Raw genomic sequence first — 22604 nt, forward strand, 5'->3', positions numbered from 1 at the left:
ATGGGCAGATTAACCAGCGTTTCCTCCCCTAACTGAAGCATTAGGACACCTGACTGAGTCCCGCCAATGGCAGCCAGCCAAGGATTGGAGGGGGGGAGGGGGGGGAAGACAAGCTGGGGCTCGCCTTTCAACACTCAAGCTCTTCAACAACACAAAGAGGGGTGGGGTAGTGTTCGTGGGGGGGGGGGGGGGGACAAAAAAATAGGGAGTGATGGGCTGGTGGCTTGGAGTTGGGAGGGGGGGCTACAAGCCTTGCCCCTCACCATCTGCTGCCCAGGCTAAGTGAGGACAGGGGTAGGGCCAGAGTGTGGGGTGGAGTATGCAAGCGTGTGCACAGAAAATACACGTGTATCTGCGTGCACGCACCTGTTAGTGTGTCAGTGGGTGGGTGAGTGGAATGGCAGATGGACATTGCATACTCCTGGCACCAGAGCGTCAATGTTAGTCATCCTACGTTAAGGAGTAAGCCCCTTCCCCCACATTCCTAACCCCTGCTACCTAATCTACAGTGCCAGCCAATTCTTTATGTTTTGCTCAGTTTGATTAAGACATCCCTGATTAGAGACATTATGGGCTGGGTGAGAGGGGTGTGTGCGCGCAGACATGTACCGCTTATCCATGTGGCTGTTTACTGTAATCAAAGCCAAACAGACGCTGCCCCTTTTGCCCCCACACCACTTAGTATTGTCTGCCATTTTAACTAAAACATGTTTTTCTCAGTCATTAATCCCAATTTTCCCCCCCTAATTTCTCTGACGCCCTAAAAACATATGGTTGAGAGGACTCCTGAAATTGTGGTAGAGCAGATGTGTAACACTAATGTCCGAAACAAACTACATTCATGAGACCTCATTTATCCAATGCATTGTACGTTTCTGTACATTAGTGAAACATCTATTCTTCCAGTAAAAAAAAAGGAAAAGAAAAAAAGGGGTCAGAGTAGCAGACAGTTCAGTCTTGCTGAGCAGTAATCTGAAAATGCCTGTAATCCTACATGCCCAGCCCTTCTGGTGACCGCGGTTGTAGTGTGAAGAGGTGTAGCCTCGTCTCCGTTTAGCAGCCATGTGTCTGACCAAGCTTGACACGCAACCAGAGCCTTACAGCTGCCAGGACACACACCGAGAGACGAGGCAGAGTAAAGCTGCCCCAGTCACTCACTGGAATAATTATGCCATTTTTCGCCTGATACAATGCAGTGTGAGTGCAGGTCACTGAACTTATTCAACTCGGGTGTTAGAACAAGTGGCATATTTGAGAGCCAATGAAATCACATGTTTTTGAACATAGAGGGTGTGGACAGTATATTAAAAAGCTCCCATTTATGAAACACTAAAACACTGTTCGGGGTTAACCGTTTATTTGGCAACACCAGCAGCAATCAGAACAGCAGTCAATGATTAGATGGATGACACTTATTTAGAGTAAGTACACGTGAACCTTTCCAAGGGATTTCTGTTACGACGAAGCGGCACTGAAGTTCCTGGAATAGCAAATTTGTGCATTTTTATAATTTCCACAAAAAAAAAAGAAAAGAAAAAAAAAGCACCACATCGAATCCTGAACTTACCTTGAGCTCAGAGTTGAAAACACATGGTTCACCGTCATCAGTGTAGATCCTCTTGCACATCGTACGTCCCAGCAGCATTTCCAGGATGTAGTTTCTTCCTGCGACGACCTACAGGAAACGGAACTCGTTATGGGAATCGTGTTTATGACATGTACGTACATGACTTAATATTTAAGTCTTACCTGAAGTTTGGCCGACGTTATGGTCACAGTTTTGTAAGCAAACTGCTCTTCTGCATTGGCCCTGTTGAATTCAACCACAGCAAAGTGGGCTGCCCTCAACACCTTCGCGCCATTCACCGGGACTTTGTGTGGCCGGCCGGTCATCACTTTCCCGGCGTTTAGCAGGCAAGAGGCCGAAGCAAACGCGAAAATACAAAACCACACGAACATCTTGCACCCGACAAGTCCTTTCATAGGAGCTAATAAGAGCCAAGATTGTCGGGTATAAATGGCAGAGGTCGCATTCAAAGCCGGTTGAAAACGTGCTGGCTGCAAACGCACACCTGCTTCGGATCTGTTAATTAAAACATTTACGTCCGACCTGAAAATCACCACTGCAGCCACAAGCTCGTGCCACTGCTGCTGCTGTGAAACAAGCCAACGTGTCAATGACTGAAAGTTGTAAGTATGAGGAACACTGCAATGTTTTGTCAAGAGAAATACAGCAACATATACAAAATACTCATTCATACATGATTAACAAACACATGCGGCAATGTGTAACACACTATGTATTTATGAGGAAAGTGATTGGCACATGCGTCCTTACCGCCATGGTTTTTGTCAGTTCCACACGAGCCAATTTTATGGCTACACAATTCAGCGAGAAGAGTAAAATGAATAAATAAATACAAAAATTAAACACTATTGACGTTTGTTTAAAAAAATGACAATAGTAATAACAAAAGATATTTCCCACACTGAGCAACACACACTTTTAATTTAAAAACATAACCATGAAAATATGCATTGAAGTGACACACATGGTCAATCATCAATCCTGTTGTGAATTGTTTTTAGAATGTACATAATTAAGCTTAACGGAGGTCACCTGTGTGTAATCGAGTGCTTTAATTACAATCTAACCGCCGGTTAGTGGGCCAATATTTCCTGGCAAAAAAACAAGTATTCAAGTTCTTATCTATTACATAAAAAGGCTACTGAATGACATTCGTAGTCCATTGAATATTCCTTAAAATAGATATATTGAATAGCACTGCACTAAATGTGCCTTAAGCAGACCACCCCTTAAAACATTTGGAGTCTGTGTGACAAAGGCAGTTGTGTGGCCGGCCACCACTGCAGCAAGGGGGCTACTATTCTGGTGACAGCAGCACCATGCTGCGAGGATGCTTCTCTGCAGTATGCAGGCCCTATGGCTAGTGGAGGTAGAGGGACATGCAGAAAACTACAAAGACTGTGAAAGAAGACAGCTTGATGGATGCAACTTGATATAGCTTGAGCAGTTTTGCAAAGACGCATGGTGAAAGCACAGATCCATTTATATGCAATCAAGGCTGCAACTGCTGCCAAAGGGGACTGTATTTAATTAAAGAGTACATTTTGCAATCATTAATTTTGCTTCATATTTGGACTTTTTATTTAACTATTTATTAATGTCATTAAATACTTTTCCTTGAGCAAAAACTAAGCATTTCCACACATTTCATGATATCGAAGGGAAAAAAAGGACAAAATCCAAGGATAGTGGATACTTTTCAGATGCAGTGAATTTCCCTTTATTTTTTTAAATCTTGCTTTTCCTTAAGTCGTTAATTGGTGTACCTTCCAGTGACATAAACTCTCGAACAAGGTTTACAATAAATGTGTAAATGTCATTGGGTCTAAATGAATTGTTATTCATTTCAGGTAAGCATCCACAATTACAGCATCTTTTTCCTATAGAAAAAAGGTTGAAACACATTCCTCTGCCCGTGGCGTGGGTGGAGGACAGCATACTGAAGATGGGTGCCGGGTTTTGTTTGTTTTGTGCACTAGGTGAGGATAACTTCAGTATGGACGGGAGGAATCATTACAGCGGGGCTGCAACTAATGATTCTTCACTCAATTAATTGATTAGTAGGTTAAATATATTTTTTTTTTTACAATTTTCCCTATTACATTGTTGTTTCACCAACAGTTCAAAGATATTCAAGAAAAGCAGCAAATCCTCAAAAAGATGAAACCCGATAACGGTTGGCATTTTGCTTGATAAATTACTTTAATTAATTGGTTATCATAGTTGCGTAACAATTTTCTGTCAAAAGGCTGATCGATTAATGGACTAATTGTTTCAGCTCTAAATTAAAGGTCAGGTCAACTTTAAATAGCTTGATTCATCCTTTTAATAAAGTTCTTAAATTAAACCCTGTGTAAACTATACAGCTTTATTTGAGCTTTTAAAACTTATTTAAAACTTGCATTGGTACAGATGGTACATTATATACTAGATTCATACTAGATTCTATTTCACATAATTGTGCTGCCATTTAATATTATTTTACTCGCCATTATTCTGGTTCAACAAACAAATATAGAACACATATAATGCCTTGTTTAGTACAATGTACTTTGGCAATACTGTGTAATATCATGGGCATGCCAATATAGCCTAGTTGAAATTAATTGATTTGAAAAGCCAAGGTAAATTTGTCGGAAAATGTTTTTAAATAGCTTTGGGCCGACCTAATTTAAGGACAATGTGAGGTTGGTAAACAGTAAACAGCAACGGCAGTTAATTACATAAGAGCAATTGTATCAAAAATAATTCACATCTTTACATAAGTTGAAGAAACAATATCCACACACACATAACACCTGCGAACTACTAACTAAATTTATTGAAGGTATCAAAAGTAAAAGTAGTCAAGCCCCGTCAAGGTGATACCATTAGATCAGTATTATTACATGCTGGAAAAGGGAGTTCATTTTCCCAACTTCATAAACTAGTAGCTCAGTTAAATCTTTTTTTTTTTAACTGATTATAACATTTAGTATGCAACATACTTATATTGTGAAGTAACTAGAAAATATAGGAGTAAAAAGTTACATAAAATGGAAATCCTTTTTTTTTTTTTAAAATACCTCAAATTGTACTTAAGTTGTGACAGTACAAGGGCACCATAAAGGGCAGCACCTGACAGCCTCACGTCACCTTTTAATTTAACACGTCTATGCTCCGCCGACAGCTGTTAACCTGCTGCCGCTGGACTGCTCGGGTGTGAGTGCGAGACACGTGCACGTCAACACGACCACGTGTTGACCACCAACACTGAGCCCACCTGAATGAATGCATGCATTCACAATGTTATTTCACAATAGCAAACACAACAAACCACCGATGGACGCTGGCAACTACAGTCAAACCTCATTCTTCCATAAAGCTATTTTACGGCAGTGGGCTCATGGCGCGTTATCGCCCCCTATCGACTTGGAGTCAGAACTGCGTTTCCAAACACCAAGAAGTCTCTCCCTCAATAAATAATCCTTCGCAAAACATCCCCTAAAACAGTGCTTCTCAACATATTTTCAGCCAAGTGCAAAGCATTTTTGGTTAAAAAAAAAAAAAAAAAGATAGAATACACAGTGCTTTGTCTTCAGTGTCTGATTTAATATGTTATTTAATAAATATTCGGAATAAACTAAATTGTACAAATTCTATATTTAAAATCCTTTTAATACAATGATTTTTTTAAATGGATGATCATTTTAAATATATTTAAATATTTTCAAACAATCTCACATTTGAGAACCACAGCTCTAGAGGATATGTACATGTTGTATATCTGTGTACACAAACGTACCTCTTGTAGGTTTAACAGATGTTTGGCTAGTTTTGGACAGAAACACTCCCTTGATGGGACTCAGATGGAGTAAATGGCTGCCCAACTGCCCCATTGAGGTGGTTTCAAAGAATTCTGCAGTCAATTTGAGACAAAAAAGAGAAGAGAGAGCACTGTGTTAATGCATTGGTGTAATGATGTTTTGTAGCTATAGTATTATTTAATAAAAGATACATTCTCATTCTGACCTCATTAACCAGTCTTTGATAGCATGGATATTGATGTCAATGTGTTCTATAGCCAACCATATTCCTGTTGATCTTGGGTAAATGTACAAAATCAAAACTAGATCTGGAGGCTGCGTGGTTATTTAAACTTGCTATTAATGTATAAATAAATAAAAAAGCTAGTTTGCTACCACAATCATTCACAATATCAACTTCATAATGTTTGTTTCCATCCTCAGTTTACTGAGAAGTTATTGTGCACTAAAGTGTTGAAAATCAATCACCGTGGCTCCACGGCCCAACTTTACAACCCAGGACTATTTACCTCTTTTATTAAGAGTAATGAGAGACACGCTGAGGAAAAAAGCATGTGGTCATTTTTTTTTTCCCCTTGTATGGTTGTTGAACACCTTTACAACGTTATGTTTTTGGTCCAATCCTGTTCCCCACTTATGATAATAAAAAGGCACAGACAGCAGTCTTCTTTAGTCTGACCAGTAAGAGGGGATACCTGACTGTAGATGGTACAGCACTGACCTCTAGTGGCAGAGGACAAAACCTGCATGCATCAAAGAGAGTAAACACTCTGTAAATATCTCTGCTAGGTCAAATTTAAATAAAGATCTCTGCTAGATCAAAATTATGAGGATGCATTGTGTATAATACCAGCTACTATATATATCTATATATATGTGGATATATATAGATATATATATATATAGATAGATAGATAGATATTTGCGTAAAAGATTCACTGACATAATACTGTGATTCTGATAGTAACATTTATTTAATATGAACACTATTCATATCGTAGTTACTTGTTCCTCTATGATTTTATTTCACCCTAATTTATATTTGCAACTTATTTTGGCAAAATGTTAAATGGTGCATAAGCAAAAGAAAATATATAATTCATAAAACACAAATGTTAATCCGTAGCAATTAAATAACTAAAAAAAGTTTCACTACGTTTCTATACATTTGAAATATATAAATTTGAGATATTAAAATCTTATTTCTTTTATTTAAAACCAAAATATAAACCACACCAGTGTTAGAAAGCATATTATCTCCATTGTACAGAACATTTTAGTGTTGAACAAGCTTTTCTTTTAAATGGTGACATGTAAACAAACAATCAGCACAAAGAGGGAAATCAACTCCTTCAAGCTCCATAAATGTTCCTATTCCTGGGCCAGGATGATGTGAACCCATTCGTTATATCTGCAGACCAGCCTCGTCTTTATTAAAGGGGACTCACTCTAAGCCAAAATAACTCCCATATATGTTCGGCCTGAATCTACACAAATCGCACTACCTAGAAGCTAAATAAGAGCAACATATATCCAACAAATTAAGCTTATAACCAATCCTTTGGATAATGAAGGAATGTAGTGCTGGTTCATCTTTTTTTTATGACTGGCAAAACTAGAACAAACAAAACAACCTTTTTAAAAACAGAATATAAACAGCCAAAAGACAGAGACTTCGATGAAGATACACATTAGTTGAGTTAAACTTAATAAAAGTTGTATCTGATTAGGTTTTTGCATCAGAGTATATCAATATTTTGGCACAATATGTGGCTGAAATATTTGTAGTATGTGCGATGCATTAAATAAGCAAATCAAAACACTACTTGGGCTGTGAAAATTGTGCTGATATGAGGAACTGGTCAAATGCAAACCACCAATGCCTAAACTAACCGCTGTGTGACGTCTGCAAACGAGTAAACGGTTGTTCGTAGCTATATCTACAGTAGCCGTTCTTGAAATCACAATTCAACTGATCATTTTTTTCTTGGTTATGTTTCTATAAAGCATCTTCACCCCATCTTAGGGAACATCGCACCTGAGTTATCTTTTAGCAAATACTTCAGAATCAGAGCCCGCATTCAAGCTCATTCAGTCAAAGGAAATCACGGCAAAAAAAAAAGGATTTTTTTTCTTCTTGACTCGGAATAAAAAACAACCTAGAGCGCAGCAGCTTGGTCACATGACATACCTGCAACACTAACAACTGAAATTAAGGTTTTACGAATACAAAAGGTTTCTAAGGCCCTACAGTACACACACACACCACACACTTTTTCCTAACAGGCTACTCATGCAGCAATTCTCTACTCTTTGCTCTTTTTTTTGGGATATCATTAGATGCCTGTTTCTTTGCTGTTTTTCCATCTTGAAGCTCAGTTAGATTTCCACGGCTCATACATACATCTGACATACTGTGTGCATGATACTGGGCATTGAGTAAATATGGCCTCTTCAAATGAAAAAGACCGCAATGTGAAACACAGTTTGGTCCGTTTCTTGATAATGTTGTGGCTCAATAAAGCTTCTGCTGCAGAGCAAATATCCCTGGCTCGTCTGATATTTTAAGATCGTCTCTTAACACAATCTGACATATTTACCACACATTTCGATAGCTCAAAATACATTGATATGAGCAAGATAATGGAGAAGACGTGTGCAATAGAATTTAAAAAGGGATCTACTGTGTAATACTAGCCTGCACAAATGACCAGTGGAAGAATATTACTTATCAGTGTGACTGCTGCTGTGGGACAACCAGGGTTGAGATAAAAAAAAGACCTTTTGGAAAACAGAAAAGTGTTGACAGTTATGTTCGGTAGAGTCGCGCCGCTCCAGCTGGCGGATGCAGAGAGACACTGCCGGATGGTACACATAACTGTCCTCAGTCAGAATGAAGTCCATGAGAACGACTCTGTGCTTCTACAGGGTCTTATTCTCCGGGGAGAAGAGCGATTCCAGGCCCAACGGTTCAATGCTCGGTACATCTTTGTCTGGCTTCGGCTGTTTAAAGAGCAATGGAAGATTCCGAATATGAACCTCCTTCCTGAATTGCTGGCACAGAGCTTTCTGTTGGCAGCGGGGAGAGAGAGGAGAGGTTAAACACAGCTATTGGAGATCTACCAGAGAGAATTTCATTAGATTGTACGGCCTCATTGAGCTGCTGCACATTGTTTTTGCTGCCGAGCACAGAGGGTTTACAGCACAGCCAGAATCAGTGCCGAGTACTGCCTTGAAGTGTGCGGCCACCTCTGATAAGCGGTCTACAGTGGGATACAACAGAGAAGCACTGCCCTCTAGTGGCGAAATGTGGCATTACCCCCACTGTTCCTGCGATGAGCCTCTTGAACTGGTCTTTCCTCTTCTTTTCTCCAAGCTTCTGGACATTGGGGTCTATGAGCCTGTGGTCGTACTGGTCCAGTGTCTCCACACTGATGTTTGGGATCTGGATCATCACCGCTCTGAGCTCTACGTATCGAGGCCGCTAAAACAGATTGACGGGACAGGAAAGGAGTTAAAAAGAGAAGGCATAGACTTGACTGTTCCGTGATTTAAACATTCATCACACCTAAAGAACTATAAGGATTTAAACAATTAATTGATCATCAGAAAATTTATCAAAAACTACTTACTGATAATAGATCAATTATTATTTTTCATGCAAAGATTTTAGACGAGGACACCCTCACAATAGAGATTATAAACAAAATATATGGAATAAAAACTTGATATCATTGGGTTTTGTCAGCATGTTAGTGAATACAACTTCATGACATCTTATAGACAAAGCAATCAAGGAAATAATAGGCAGGATAAATGTTAATGAAAATGGTTAGTTGCAGTTTTAGGCAACTTCTTTAATTGATCAAACAAAAGCAGAAACAAAGCGCAGAGATGGCCGCCTTCAGCCTCACCAGGTTTTCATAGATGAGCATCGCCAGCTGAGAGAGGGTAGAGTTGCAGACCTCATGCTGCCCATGAATCTGAAGGCCTCGAAGGACACTGGTAAAGAACCATGTGACCGCCTCACGAAGAAGATTACCGCCTATGACCTGAAGAGACAAATGTGGGACAAAAATGTTAAAAAATATGTAGTGGCTTGCTTTCAACTCATAAGCTGAAACATTTAATTAAAACAAAAAAACTGACAAAGGCAAAACGTGCATTAAATGGGAATACAAATACATTAGTACTCAAATAAATGTTAAAGGCTTAATGAAAATACAAAAGTATATCCAAAGCCTAAAGTAGCTTATTGCTCTGCTGCAGATTTCCATTGTAGCAAAGAAGCATTTTGAAATGAAATGCACTATTAACTCACGTTTGAGAAACATTTGGTTAAATGCCCTGTGGTTTCTGAAAATTTTTATTCAAAATGAAAGTACATGACATTTGAATATTTGTTCTTAACATACAGGTTTCAACTATTCAAACATCTATTTTGGGGCATTATGTCCATGACACCGTGTCCTAACTGGCTGCGTAACACTAGCTGAACTTTTGTTGGACCACAAGTTTCTCTTCATCCCCGTCGCTCTCTTGGAAAGCACTGCATTGGACGAGGAATAGATGATTGAAGTTACGATACGATACCTCATTTCACTACAAAAACCTTATTGCGGTGGCAGCTGGCTGCAGGTAGAACGTCAGGAAGATTGCAAGTACACCCTGCACATTTTTTAAGTAGTTACGTCTACATTTTGACTCAGAGGCACGTGGTTTGTTTACATGAGATAACTCAGTGCTTGCTGTTAGGACACAGTGTCTCTCTCTCGCTGATGCAGAGTTCCCTGCCGACAGTACGGCTGTATAATTATTCCTAGCTGAGCTTGACTTAATGTGACATTACGTTTTCAATTAATGGAAGAAATGTTGTGTGACTCCCGTCATGCGGTGCATTTAGTGGGAGCAAGGCAGTGCTGCCTTCTATTATAATAATTATAATAATAATAATAATTTTCATCAGTTCTTTTTTTTACTATACTTTTGCACAGCTTTAAAAGATGTACATCTTCAGGAGGACCAAATCAGAGCCACAGACAGGGTAGAGAAGTCAAAACGTTTCGTTGATTGCAATGGATTTGTGAAAAATACACAGAATATAGCCAGTCTCAACCTTCAAAAAGAAAAGTATAACAATAAAAAGGGGAAAAAGATATTAGATTGCATTGTGCTACCTGCCGCAGAAGCGTCCAGCAGACCATTGAAGCAGTGCGGTGACAGTTTGTCGTGTCCTTCCATGACAGAGAGGTGAAGGAGAGGGTCAACAGGGTCATGTAGATGTTCTGGACCGAGGGAAAAGAGAGACATTCAGTTTATATCCCGCATGTATGACCTTGCTGTCCTCTGGATGTCATGCGTCTTAGGCTGACCTCGTGTTTCAACAGGCATTTTCCCAGCTCAGTCAGCTCCTCTGTGGGCTGGGCAGGAGCCGCCACCTGCACTGAATCCATCATGTCGACCTCTAAGAGAATATATTCAAGCAAAGCGATCAGCCGTCGTCAAAATAAAAAAAAACACAACAGTCTAAGATTCTGGGTATTTGTTTTGTTTCTGTCTGATCAGCTGAGCAACATCACAGCACTGACAGATGGATGAGGATAACTCTCTCCAAGAAAAAGAAGAAACTTATGAGGAAGAAACATATAGACAGTGTGTATTAATTATTTATATATAAAAAATACTTTTTTTACATGTGCGTATTTAATCACATCGTGTGTGTGTGTGTGTGTGTGTGTGTGTGTGTGTGTGTGGTGTTTTCTTGTGATGGTTAGATGTGGTGATTTGGGTTGTTGCAGACTTGTGAAGGATGAGTATAGGTTGGCGGCAATATCATCATTGTGAAATAATGAGGGAACAGAGTCTGAATGAATTGACTTTGACTTCACAGTATTTGGTCCACACATCCCGTGTGACCTCTTCCATGCCCGTAATAGTGAGATCGTGCTGCGTTTGCCTAAAAATCCAAATATTTGAGATTTGACTCTTACCATCTACTTCCTCTTTATTTGCTGCTGGTTCAGGCAGCTTTTTGGAAATACAGCTTACAGCTAAAAGAGAAGACAGAAGAAGAAGCATTATGGCCCCATAATAACTTAACTCTCCAATTTACAGTCGGTCTTGAGTGAAAGCTGATCCAGTTGCTGAAAATCCAATATATTTTAGTACATTTTCAATACCAAACATCAAAAATCACCCTCAAAGCTCAATATCTTGGCTATTTCAGTTTGGGAGTGCACAGTGGAAGTAAAACATTTTAAAAGTGGAGCAAGTGGGTCGTTAGTTACCCAACACAACTCCTATGGGTCTACCACATCCAGCAACATCCAGCTGATATTTGCAATTTCCTGATGCGTTCTGAAGCCGTTCTTAGCTTGTGTAGCTGGCACAAACCCAACCTTCCCACAGGACTGAAGTGCACAAGCAGCATTAAGGAATAAGCCCTGCGCTTCCCTTAATCCTTCGCTTTATGGCGAGTTCAGACAGGGACATTATAGTGCCGTCATAAAATAGAAGTAACACCATTGTGATTACAATAGATATTTTATTTTTTAATCAATACTTCTGCCAAGAAATGCAGCGGCTAGCACATAGAACAAACTGCAATGCTGGTCAAGACTTCCTTCACTTTTAATTCTTCAACTCCAGTTTATTTCAAAATAACCTGTTTATAGAGACATCATCATTTTCAGTTAACAGTTATCAATAAATCAAGTGTGCATGTATCTTAAGTTTAACCAGGCTTTTACATGGTGTCAGATTACATTTCACTGTAATGTCTTTGTGACACAACTGTTTGCTTTACTTGTCAGTAAATGGGATAAGTTACTAGAGATGCTGAAACTTACTGAGAAGATCCAGGACCTCCCTGCTGAGCAGGCGAACCAGCTGTTCCTCAAGAATCTCCTGCGTCACCTGACTGTCCTGACACAGTGCCTCCTCCTCCTCATCCTCACCACTAAAAACACACAACAGGTTACCAGTAAGTCCACACAACCAGTTTGAGAGTCATTAAATAATTAAATATACAGTATATGCAAAAGATACTTTTGAGAGATTTGAAAAGAGATCTTATCTGTGCTTATTTTGAACTGCACAAAGATTCAAAAGGAACTGTGTTTCATAGATATCTTACATGAAAATGTTGTGCTGTTCTCCAGCTAAACACAATACCAGCATTTTACTTTCAAAATGATCATCTCAATGTTTTGCCTTCGGCTTAATTGCATGGATAATGCAGCTGGGTGTTCTCCACCAATTGTCAGATACTCCTGGTTAAAAAGTGAAGTCTGTGGGACATATCAAGAGTTTTATAGCAGTTGGTCCAGGTGGTACGGGCTCCCTAACACACTATTTCTCAACTAAACCAGGTCCCACTACTAAAAAAAGTGGGAAAAAATTACAACCACAAAATCTTTCTACTAGCTGTTTAGACTGATCCTCATTATTTCTTGCTTCACAAATTGCTTGGTTCACAATTAACAATTATCACAATGAACTGTGATTTGTATTTGAGGCATTCATGTTTAACTTCAGCATTCAGTTATTATGTTTAACAACAACAAGCATTATAGCACAACTTACTTGACAGAGCTCCTCTGGTTGATGACCTGCCACTTGGCGTCGAGTCTCTGTAGAATGAAACAGAACCAAAACCAAGAGATTTGGCAACAAAAACATTAATGACTGAGTAATTAAAACAGAGTGCTATAGCGATGAGATTAAGATGTGTATGAAATAAGTGTTACAGAAGTGGAAGTGTGGAGATCTGACCTGCTGCATGTAGGCGAACAGAGGACCTAGCAGGGGGCACAGGAGACTGTTGTAGTACTCCGGCGGACACGCCAGCACCAACTGCCTCAGGAACACCCGTAGACTTGTTAAGAAAATCTCACGTGAACATGAAGCAATAGCTCAGCTTTTGTTGGTAGAGAGCTTTATCGAATACATTTAAAATTTGTGTAGGAAAAAGATCTTTTACACCTCAGACAACAAAAAACTGTGTAAATCAAATGAGGTAAAAGCAAATAAGGATATGAATCATAGGGCGAAGTCTGTGGTCAGGAACATGTTCGAGGGAGAGAAAAGCAGAACCAGCTATTTCTTCGCTTAACCTCTCAATGGTGTAGAAGTCCTGCTGTAAGGACAGACCTGCATTTCCCAGGACGTGAAAGCTACAAAGGTAAAGAGAGCAGATAAGGAGGAAGAATTTAATCAGCAACAGCATGTGAGCTGTAATCAATATGGAAGTAAAAGTCTGGGAAAAGACTCACCAGTTGTCATATAATGTGGAGAAAAATCCCTGCATCCGCTCCAGGTTGGTTCTATTCACAGGAGAGTCATGAACATCGAGGAGAGGCTGAGAGAGACCTGGAGAAAGCCCATTTTACGAGGTTTTAACCAGAATCTCTTCAGATGATGATGGCTCACTAATTGGCAGAAACCATGTGGAGAAAGATCTTCTTACCAAGAACCACATTTTTATCTGAATCCATCACTTCATGGGCCCTGGAGAAAGACTCACTCAGACGAGCCATGTTCTCCGGCATGAACAGACTGTTGTTCGTCCTGCAGTAAGGAGCAAAGAAAAGACACAAAAGACACAGATCAGTATAATAGCAGGAAGTATTTTGAGACCACTAGACTTACTGATAACCCTTTCACACAAATGCATAAATACAAGTCTCACCTAGAAATCAAGGTTAATGTGTTTGTTCACATATTAGACTATGACATACCAATATCATGTGTAACTAACCTCAAATCTGACAATAATATGATCCTCAGGTTTTTGTGAGTTCAATAAAGTTTTCCACGTGGCTGGACACAAGGTTCACTGCCCCCCATGACTGGCATACCTGATTAGAGCCAGCAGGTTGGGCAGCAGGACCAGAAACTGGGCCGTGTAAGGGTTTCTGTAGATGGGAGCTCCTGCAGCAGTGTAGCCCATCACAAAGCCACCGGCCTTGGCTTCCTCCAGGTCTGCAGGCCAGCGTGACCGCTTCACCACTCCCAACATGGCATACAAGCAGAAGCTCAGCTAGAGGAAGGTCAAAAAAAAAAGAGAGAGAAACACTTGAATAATAGTTATTACATAGGTGACTAAAAGCAATTTGTAGCCATGTCGCTATGCTAGCGACATGGCTACGGATGACATTATCACTTTCTCTCACTTTAGACCAGACTGAATTATCTCAACAGCTTTGCCATTAAATGTTGTATGTTTATTTGTGTCTCCTCTCACGTCATCACATTTAAACCTTGATTTGTCCAATAATTAACTTAATGACCAAATATCTGCAAAACTAATGGCTTTGTCATTCCCATTATCCATCCTTGTTTAGTGCTACTTAGCAAATGTTAGAATGCTACCTGAGGCTGAGCGACATGAGGAAATCAAATATCACAATATTTTTTTATTTTAGAATATGCGACGATATTGTTGAGTTGACTACTTTTGGTTGGTTGACAACTTTTACAAAATATGTTCACATTGAGATTTTTGGTAAATAACCAATCTGTAATGTGGAAATAATGATTAGGATTAGGTAGGTAAAGGCAAAACAAATAGAACAGCCTGAACAATCTGGTAATTACATCACTCTACTATGCAGCCTTTAAAACAAAGAAAAGACGACACTTATGCCATACTAGAATATCTAGTCTCACATCTCAATATTGATATTATATTGATACATTTCCCATTTCTAATGTTACACTCATATGTTGAACATATGGTTAACTTCAATATCCCTCCTGGACTCCTATTCTCGGTCACTTTAACCAAAAATTGATTATGACCATGAAGGACGCCCCCAATGAACGACACACTTACCCGACACCGATTACGGCCCGCTGTGTCTACATTTCGATTTTGCTCATTGACCACCTGATCGGCACCAACAAAGGACAGGAACACAGCAGGGTCACACAGCACCCTGAAACACAAAGAGATAAGGAGTCAATGACACTGAAACACGTCATGTACCATGTGACCCAAATAGAGAGAAATCTAACGCACTGCCTCATCTCATCCGAGGTCCAGTCTGCAACCACTGAAGCCATCAGTTCATCTAGAAAAGCCTTCTGCTTCGCAAAGTCTTTGAACTGGTTACTGATGAGCACCAGTGCTTCCATCAGCGAACATTTCTCCATGTGAGTGAGCGTGGCGTCGCTTGAGAACAACTTCTTGACGTGACTGTAAAACAAGTCAAAGCAAGGCTGGAGAAGAAGGAAAAAAAAAGATGTCAGTCACAAACACCTACTCATGTCTATTCATCAGCATGCTATACTTCAGGTACACATTTTATGCAGACATATATTCATATAACATCTAATGTATGTAAATTTACCAGGATGTACTGTGGATAATCCCGGCATATTTTGATGATGGAAGAACAGGCGTGTCTCCTCACGTTCTTTACAGCTCGGGTCCGAGGTGCCTGAAGGGGTTAGAAAATATATATATTTTGGTCTTGGACAAAAAAGATAAGGAAAAGTATCTATATTTGGTTCTATAAAAGTCAACTCTTACCGTACTTTCCTTATCAACCTCAAATGTTATGGCAGTAAACAGCTGTAGGGATAAAATAATAAAATACTGTGAAGTCAAAGTCAATTCATTAGAAGTACTTGCCGTGCTGCCGCAGAAACATAACAAAATGTAAAATTATGGAACAACTTTTTTCGAAAAAGCTGTATTTTAAAATAGAATTTAATTTTCAGACTCTGTTCCCTCATGATGAATGATGATATTATATATATATATATATATATATATATATATTATATAATTTATATATTATTATATATAACCTAAATATCCTTTACAAGTCAACAACATCCTAAATCACCACATTTAACCAACGCAAGAAAACACACACACGCAATATGTAGTGACCAACGACAACTCAGCTGACCTTGTCGAGAATCTGTGGCAGGAAATGCAGCCTTTGTTTAACAAACGGGAAGAGGGCAGAGACGTTGGTGAGCACACAGGACAAGATGAGTGGGTCTTTGGTGTTGTAGTTCAGCACGGCCTGCAGCAGCTCCATGCTTTGATCAATAGGCAACTGCTACACAGTAAAGGTAGACGAAAGGGGGACAAACAATCACACCATTACAATCAACATCTTTTTTCTCATACTGTTTTGTTCTGTTACATAAAAGTGTTCCTGCTACCTCTTCCTCCACATTTTTTAAAATCTGTGTGACCACACACTCCATGAAGACAGTCATGGCATCCCACTGGACCACTGATGGAGACAAGAGGGAGCACAGGCCCTCAGTAGTCTTAGCTAGTAAAGGGAAGAGAGAGAAGAGAAGTAAATTATCTGCTTGTACGAATTTCTGACCATCAACATGTATATACAACTAACTTGGATTAGTTTTCACAGTATAACAAAAACCTTCAATTGAAGGATCCGAAAAGTTCAAAAACATGTTTTGCTAATGCATGGACATTCCACATCACTATCCAAATAAGTCTGTTGTACTCGAGTGGTGAATGGGGATTGCTGCTGTAAATTTAAGCCAACATTTTAATCCATTTTGCTGCATATTCTACATGTTAAACCAGTGGTCACCAACCACCAAGCCGTGGCCTGGTACCGGTTGGTGAGTCCATTAGTACCAGGTTGCACAGACAGAATGAATGAAAAAGAATTATAAAAATTATGGTTAGAAAGATTTTTTCATTTTGAAAAATGACCGGATACATCAGTCTGTGCGTAACCTTTGACAGAACCTTATGTGATAGGTTGCCCCAAAAATAAAACTTCTATTCCAACTATGCCGGTGTTCTGGATTAAAATCAAGGCAGAGTATACTGAGATCACCAAAAAAAACATTGAAAACCTGCCTCCATTTTCAATATTCTGTCTTTGTGAAGCGGGTTTAAGTTACGGAGTAGACAGGACATAATTAAAAGAACACACACCGTTGTCTCCCATCACCCTGAGATGGGACCGGCTCGTAGCAGAGAAACAAGCTCAGGGCTTCTCACGAATTCGGCGTAATGGTGAGTTGTATTTTTGTCACTTTATAATTGTCTTTATGCCGGTCATATCATTTTATTTCGTCATATTTACCGCCCACATCGCGACGGCCGGTCTGTGAAAATATTGTATATGAAACCGGTCAGTGGCGCAAAAAAAGGTTGGGGACCGTTGTGTTAAACCAAATCCACCACAACCGATGTATAAAAAAATCCTCCTGTATACGTGTCAAAAGTGAGGACAAACACTTACATGCTGTATCGCCAGTATCAATAGGACTCGCGATCTGATACTGTAGCCACTCTGCTGCTATCTGGAACGCCTCCAGGGGGACAATGCGACATGAAATCCTCAAGACCTCTCCCTGCTGCGCTCGAAAAGCTGTTAAATATGAACAAGCGCTGTGAAAAACATCCAAGGAATAAAATAAAGAGTACTTAATTAAACTTAAACTAAATCCATAATACTTACAATTGAAAAACGAATTGAAATCCTCGTCACTGTCAAAGTCAGCACGGGAGTAGCTGCAACTTGGGTTATCGTTTCTCGATGGAAATCCAGTCTGGGGATAAAGACAAAACCGTTACACCGATTTGGCTTCCATGTACAAAGGTAATGGAAGCACTCACATCAGTGTCTCACCTTGACTAGGTTGGTCATGGACGCTCTGAGGTATTTGACGGCCATCTCAACAACAACCGCGTCCTTTGACAGAGTCTCATGTCGGAACAAAGCTCCCCAAGTGGCCAGAGTGGATGACTTTAAAAACTACAGGAAAAAAAAGGGGGACAAATCACAAGAGAAATCAAACACAGCCGAAAGATGAATATTCTGCTGATTTAAATGCCATTAAAGTTATCATCTTCTCACCTGACTAGAATGTGTAGTGAAGGCTAAAACCGCTTCTGTGTACTTGCTGAGATTTGCAGGTACCTCGACCTCTACATCTGAACCCTGTGGAGAGAACATGACATTTAAACAAGAGCCTAAACTGTTACGACAAGCTTTTTTGTTATTTTACATTATGTGTGTACATATTGTACTGTATGTGTATGTACTGTGTGTGGACAAAGCCCAGTTAAAAGACCATGAGAGCAAAGGAACTAATGAGTGGCCAAATTAACACAAACGTACCACTAATGAGCAGAGTTGTCCTCCCAGGGCACACAGGACCTGACACAGCCTCTTCAGGAAGATATAACGCCGCTCCTCCACCTCCACTGCTCTAAAGTCATATACAGAGGACGATAAGTCGTAGCTAGATGCACTGAACAAACTTACTCTGTATTTTTATGACTGCTTTACAGTGCGTCACGGTACTTACTGTGATTCTGCGGACGTCTTACATATTGCCAGTCCATCTGCTGACCTGTAACCCGACAGACACAAACCATTCAATAGTTGTGAGGATACCATGTTGGAACTGGTAGAGCGAAATGGAAAGAAGCAGTTGTACTCACTGGGCAGCAGAAAGGATGTAATGGATGGCCACATCATCAAACAGCAGCATGAATGGCTTCCTATCCTCCAGCCTGCCCTGTGGCAGAATGACACAATTTATTACAGGTCTTATCATTGTCAGTTTTATGCACACTTTCGAGGCAGTCAGTATGCATACTGTAGTTTGAGTCACATGATCTACAATTATAGCTAAAGATCAATGTTGTAAAAAATAAAAAATTGTCAGATTGTCTAGAAATTCTGTAAAAAAAATAACTCTTATCCACAACTCTTATTTCAGGAGTTATGGGTCAAAGGATGTTAAAAATAGCCACATGGTGGCGCTTTTGCGCTGAATCTGCAGATCGTTTTCCCATGGCTCAACTTTCCCAGTAATTATATTTAAATCTGGTATTTCTACGATATCATGCAGTCATAGTATTATGGCTTCACCATGGAGTTTCAACAGCATGTTTCGTGCCTGCGGCTCACCTTCCGGCTGATGGCGATGAGCAGACACTCTGCTGCCTCCAGCTGCAGCTCTGGTTCACTCAGCAGCAAACACAACATCTCCAGTAGATGACAATTTCCGGTGGTGATGTGCACCAGAGATACCCAGTCGATGTAGCCTGCAAGTGTATTGAGCGTAGCCCCGGCAACTCGACAGTGAGCTCTGGCCTGTGTGTGGGAAATAAAGAAAAGGAAGGTAAGTAATCTAGTCCATTAGTGGTGACTTTTAGAGAAGTGATGCAATGATGTTTTCTTACCTGTAGTTCATGTCCGGGGGTCCCATTCTGGATGAAAAAGAATAGTAATTTAGCAACGGAAATAATAATATATCAATCCATGAGATTAGTAAATTCGTAATGCTACCTATTGCTACAAAAGTTAAGTTCAGACCCCACTGACCAGTTTACGGTAATCCTCGACATTAATATTCAGAATGGCCATCAGGAAGCTGAAGATGCTTTCCATGTTTAGGGTGAGAGTCTGCTGGATGTCTCTGCGCCGCTGGTTGGGCAACGTCTGGAAGGTGATCACATCCTCCGCCAGTCTCAACAGGATCAACATAACCAGCTCCGTCTGTGCCGCCTATAGAAGTCATAAGGGTATTTTTGCTTTTACTTTATTTACTCACATCTGACTTTTTTTAAAGTCCATAGTGACAGGATTAAAGGGCTGAGTGAAGTGGAAAAGATGTTGTTTAGTTATATAGTAGTATACTTAACTAACGCTAATATCTACTCTCGGCCAAGTTGACATGATAATGCCACATGAAAAGGAACATGACTAATCAACTGGTACGATTACATTATTACATAACTTTATTAAAATCGCATGCAAGCTAGCAAAGAATACAACTAATATGCAGTAACAAACTATCGACACTCTATACACATCACTCACCCCTTGGCTAGTGAGATCCTCCATCTCTTTAAGCATATCTGGCCAATGTTGAGGCCATTCCCTCTTTATCATTTCCACAGTGATTCGTGACAGGACATCTTTGATGTGACTCTCCTCCTCCAGGATAGCATGAGTACCCTGAAAAGACCCCAAACAGATAGGTAAGTAACAGATAATAAGTGTTTACAACTGTGACAGTAAGGCAGAATTACCACTAGAATAAAAGAGTGTTTTTGGGGGGTAAGTAAGGTAGGAGGGTTCCTGATCCGATGTGAGGTCCCGGGACAGGGGATGTCGTATGTGTACAGATTGTAAAGACCTCTGAGTCAAATTTGTAATTTGTGATATTGGGCTATACAAAATAAATTTGATTTAACCACAAGACAGGTGGTTATGTTGTTGACATCCTATTACTATCAAACCCACAGTTGACAGCAGCTGCATGGCACACTCCTTCAGCTGGACTTTCTCTTGTTGTTGCATGTTGTTCCATCGAAACCTGCAAGAATATTTTGCTTTTACACATCCACCGTTTTTTGTTTTTTTTTAATCACGTAATTACTTGTCATACTTCGGTTATATGTTACACTCACTTGATGACGTGCTCCAGGATTTGCAAACCAAAGTGTCTCACTACAGCTGGCTGGGCTTTGTCGGCTAATCGTAAGCCACATGGGACACAGAAGGAGCTCGTCTCTTTAAACTCCTCACAAAACTGTTGTGAAAAAAATAAAACATGTTATGTCACCGCACCTGGTTTGATAAACTACATCCAAGCAGGTTTAATAATAATACCATCGTATTATTACTGTACACATGTAGCGCGTGCTGACAGCTGCTACAGTATTAAAACTATAAATACTCAAATAGCATGAAGCTAACCGACCAAGTGACGTTAGCCACTCAAGCTAGGTACAAAGTTGTAATACATAAAGTTCAAATGAATGATATATATATACATATATATGGAGCACCATCTGTCATACAAATCTGTATGACTGTATTCAACCAGATGTTCCGATTTCGAAGAATGAATGGACCGAGAGTCGACAGTGGCTGTTGCTGTGAAGTGGTAATCATAAGTTACGGCTAGCTCCCATCTGACCACCATCATCATTGCATATTTAACTAATGTTAACACACGTACACGAACTGTATGAACTAACACTAAACCTTTAACAACACATATCTATTCAGCTCTGCGGGCACATGGTTCTACTTTTACAACAGCTACAACACATGACAAGCTCGGCTAGCTAGCAGCTAGCTCGCGACCCATAACGATGCTACCTTTAGGGCCTCCAGTCGGTAAATCTGTCCTGTTCCTGCATCCATCATCACATGCACAGCTTTGACGAGCTGCTCACACAGGACGGCCACCTGGTCAGTCATGACTTCAGGTCGTGTCTGGCACGCTGTTGATGCAAAGGCGACGAGCTCTACTATGCAAAACACCTGCACGACAGCGGGCTGCGCACTCTCAGGAAGGCAGTAGCGTTACCAACGTGCTCCAAATGTGCTGCTGCCCGTGTGAAAGGTTGGCTTGGTGTTTAAAGGGAGTTATGGGAGTTGTAGTCGCCTTTAAAAAAACACACACACGAATCAATCAGATGTATATGGAAGCCCATTCTCGGCACAAAAAAAAAATTAGCACCAGAAAAAAAAAAAAAAAAAAAAAATTAGGACCAAAAAAAAAAAAAAATTGGACCAGAAAAAAAAAAAAAAAAATAGGACCAAAAAAAAAAAAAAAATAGGACCAAAAAAAAAAAAAAAATTAGGACCAAAAAAATAAAAAATAGGGAGAAAAAAAAATATAGATTTCTTTTCGTTGACAAAAATAAAGAAAACATCTAAGCAATACGTTATTTCATCACTTCGGTTTTACAATACCTTAATTTAAATGTAAATGTAAATATGTATTGTTCATACAACAAAACAAGTACAGGTAAAAAAAAGAAGTACAATCTTGTTTCAATTCAAAATATCTTTTAGTAAATAACAAGAGCACTTGAATATAAAACAGTGCTTGCTTGGCAATGTCAACCACCTGTAAGCCCGTATTGATGGGTTACTTTAAAGTAAATAATTCATTCAATATATGTGTGGACTTTGCATTTTACTCAGTTCTTAAAAATGGTCAATGGAAGGCCAACAATGTACTTTGTCTGTACATATATTAGCTACAATTATATTTAGGCTGTAACTGTAATTTTGCCATTTGTAGTCAGTAGTCAAGTTCTCATTTCTCTCCTGGAATGAAACTTTTTTTTTGTTGCCTTTTTTCAAGTCAACGGAAAAAAAAGACAACTTTTTTTTTTTGGTCTTAATTTTTTTATTTTTTTTGGTCTTCATTTTTTTTGGGGGGGT

The 22604-nt window shown here is 39.7% G+C and overlaps 2 protein-coding genes across 3 annotated transcripts; both read right to left on the minus strand.

Moving 5' to 3' along the window:
* Window positions 1-1390: 1390 nt before the first annotated feature.
* Window positions 1391-2043, minus strand: LOC137779794 (cystatin-like). The gene is made up of 3 exons (XM_068567985.1): window positions 1750-2043; window positions 1568-1675; window positions 1391-1480 (listed from the first exon to the last, which is right to left on the minus strand). The coding sequence occupies exons 1-3, from the start codon at window positions 1981-1983 to the stop codon at window positions 1391-1393; spliced, it is 432 nt and encodes a 143-aa protein (XP_068424086.1). The 5' UTR covers window positions 1984-2043.
* A 4542-nt stretch (window positions 2044-6585) lies between these two features.
* On the minus strand, window positions 6586-21736 carry LOC137780099 (exportin-5). 2 transcript variants are annotated; one of them, XM_068568441.1, is made up of 33 exons: window positions 21528-21736; window positions 20831-20952; window positions 20664-20736; window positions 20238-20375; window positions 19740-19922; window positions 19598-19624; window positions 19323-19508; window positions 18851-18927; window positions 18715-18759; window positions 18525-18615; window positions 18261-18344; window positions 18033-18158; window positions 17862-17952; window positions 17643-17771; window positions 16576-16691; window positions 16314-16466; window positions 15929-15970; window positions 15747-15836; window positions 15416-15615; window positions 15230-15332; window positions 14253-14434; window positions 13862-13962; window positions 13668-13764; window positions 13432-13568; window positions 13168-13265; window positions 12979-13025; window positions 12243-12352; window positions 11385-11444; window positions 10767-10858; window positions 10572-10679; window positions 9309-9446; window positions 8714-8878; window positions 6586-8463 (listed from the first exon to the last, which is right to left on the minus strand). In XM_068568441.1, exons 1-33 carry the CDS (start codon window positions 21627-21629, stop codon window positions 8317-8319), a joined length of 3660 nt encoding a protein of 1219 aa, XP_068424542.1. In that variant the 5' UTR covers window positions 21630-21736; the 3' UTR covers window positions 6586-8316. The 2 variants fall into 2 exon arrangements, with proteins under 2 accessions (XP_068424542.1, XP_068424541.1); XM_068568440.1 differs by having other exon boundaries at window positions 16314-16469.
* Window positions 21737-22604: the final 868 nt, after the last annotated feature.

The sequence above is a fragment of the Clinocottus analis genome, unplaced genomic scaffold, assembly GCF_023055335.1.
Source record: "Clinocottus analis isolate CAN_PGR_092001 unplaced genomic scaffold, fCliAna1.0.p SCAF_8, whole genome shotgun sequence".
In the NCBI taxonomy this organism is placed as follows: Eukaryota; Metazoa; Chordata; class Actinopteri; order Perciformes; family Cottidae; genus Clinocottus; species Clinocottus analis.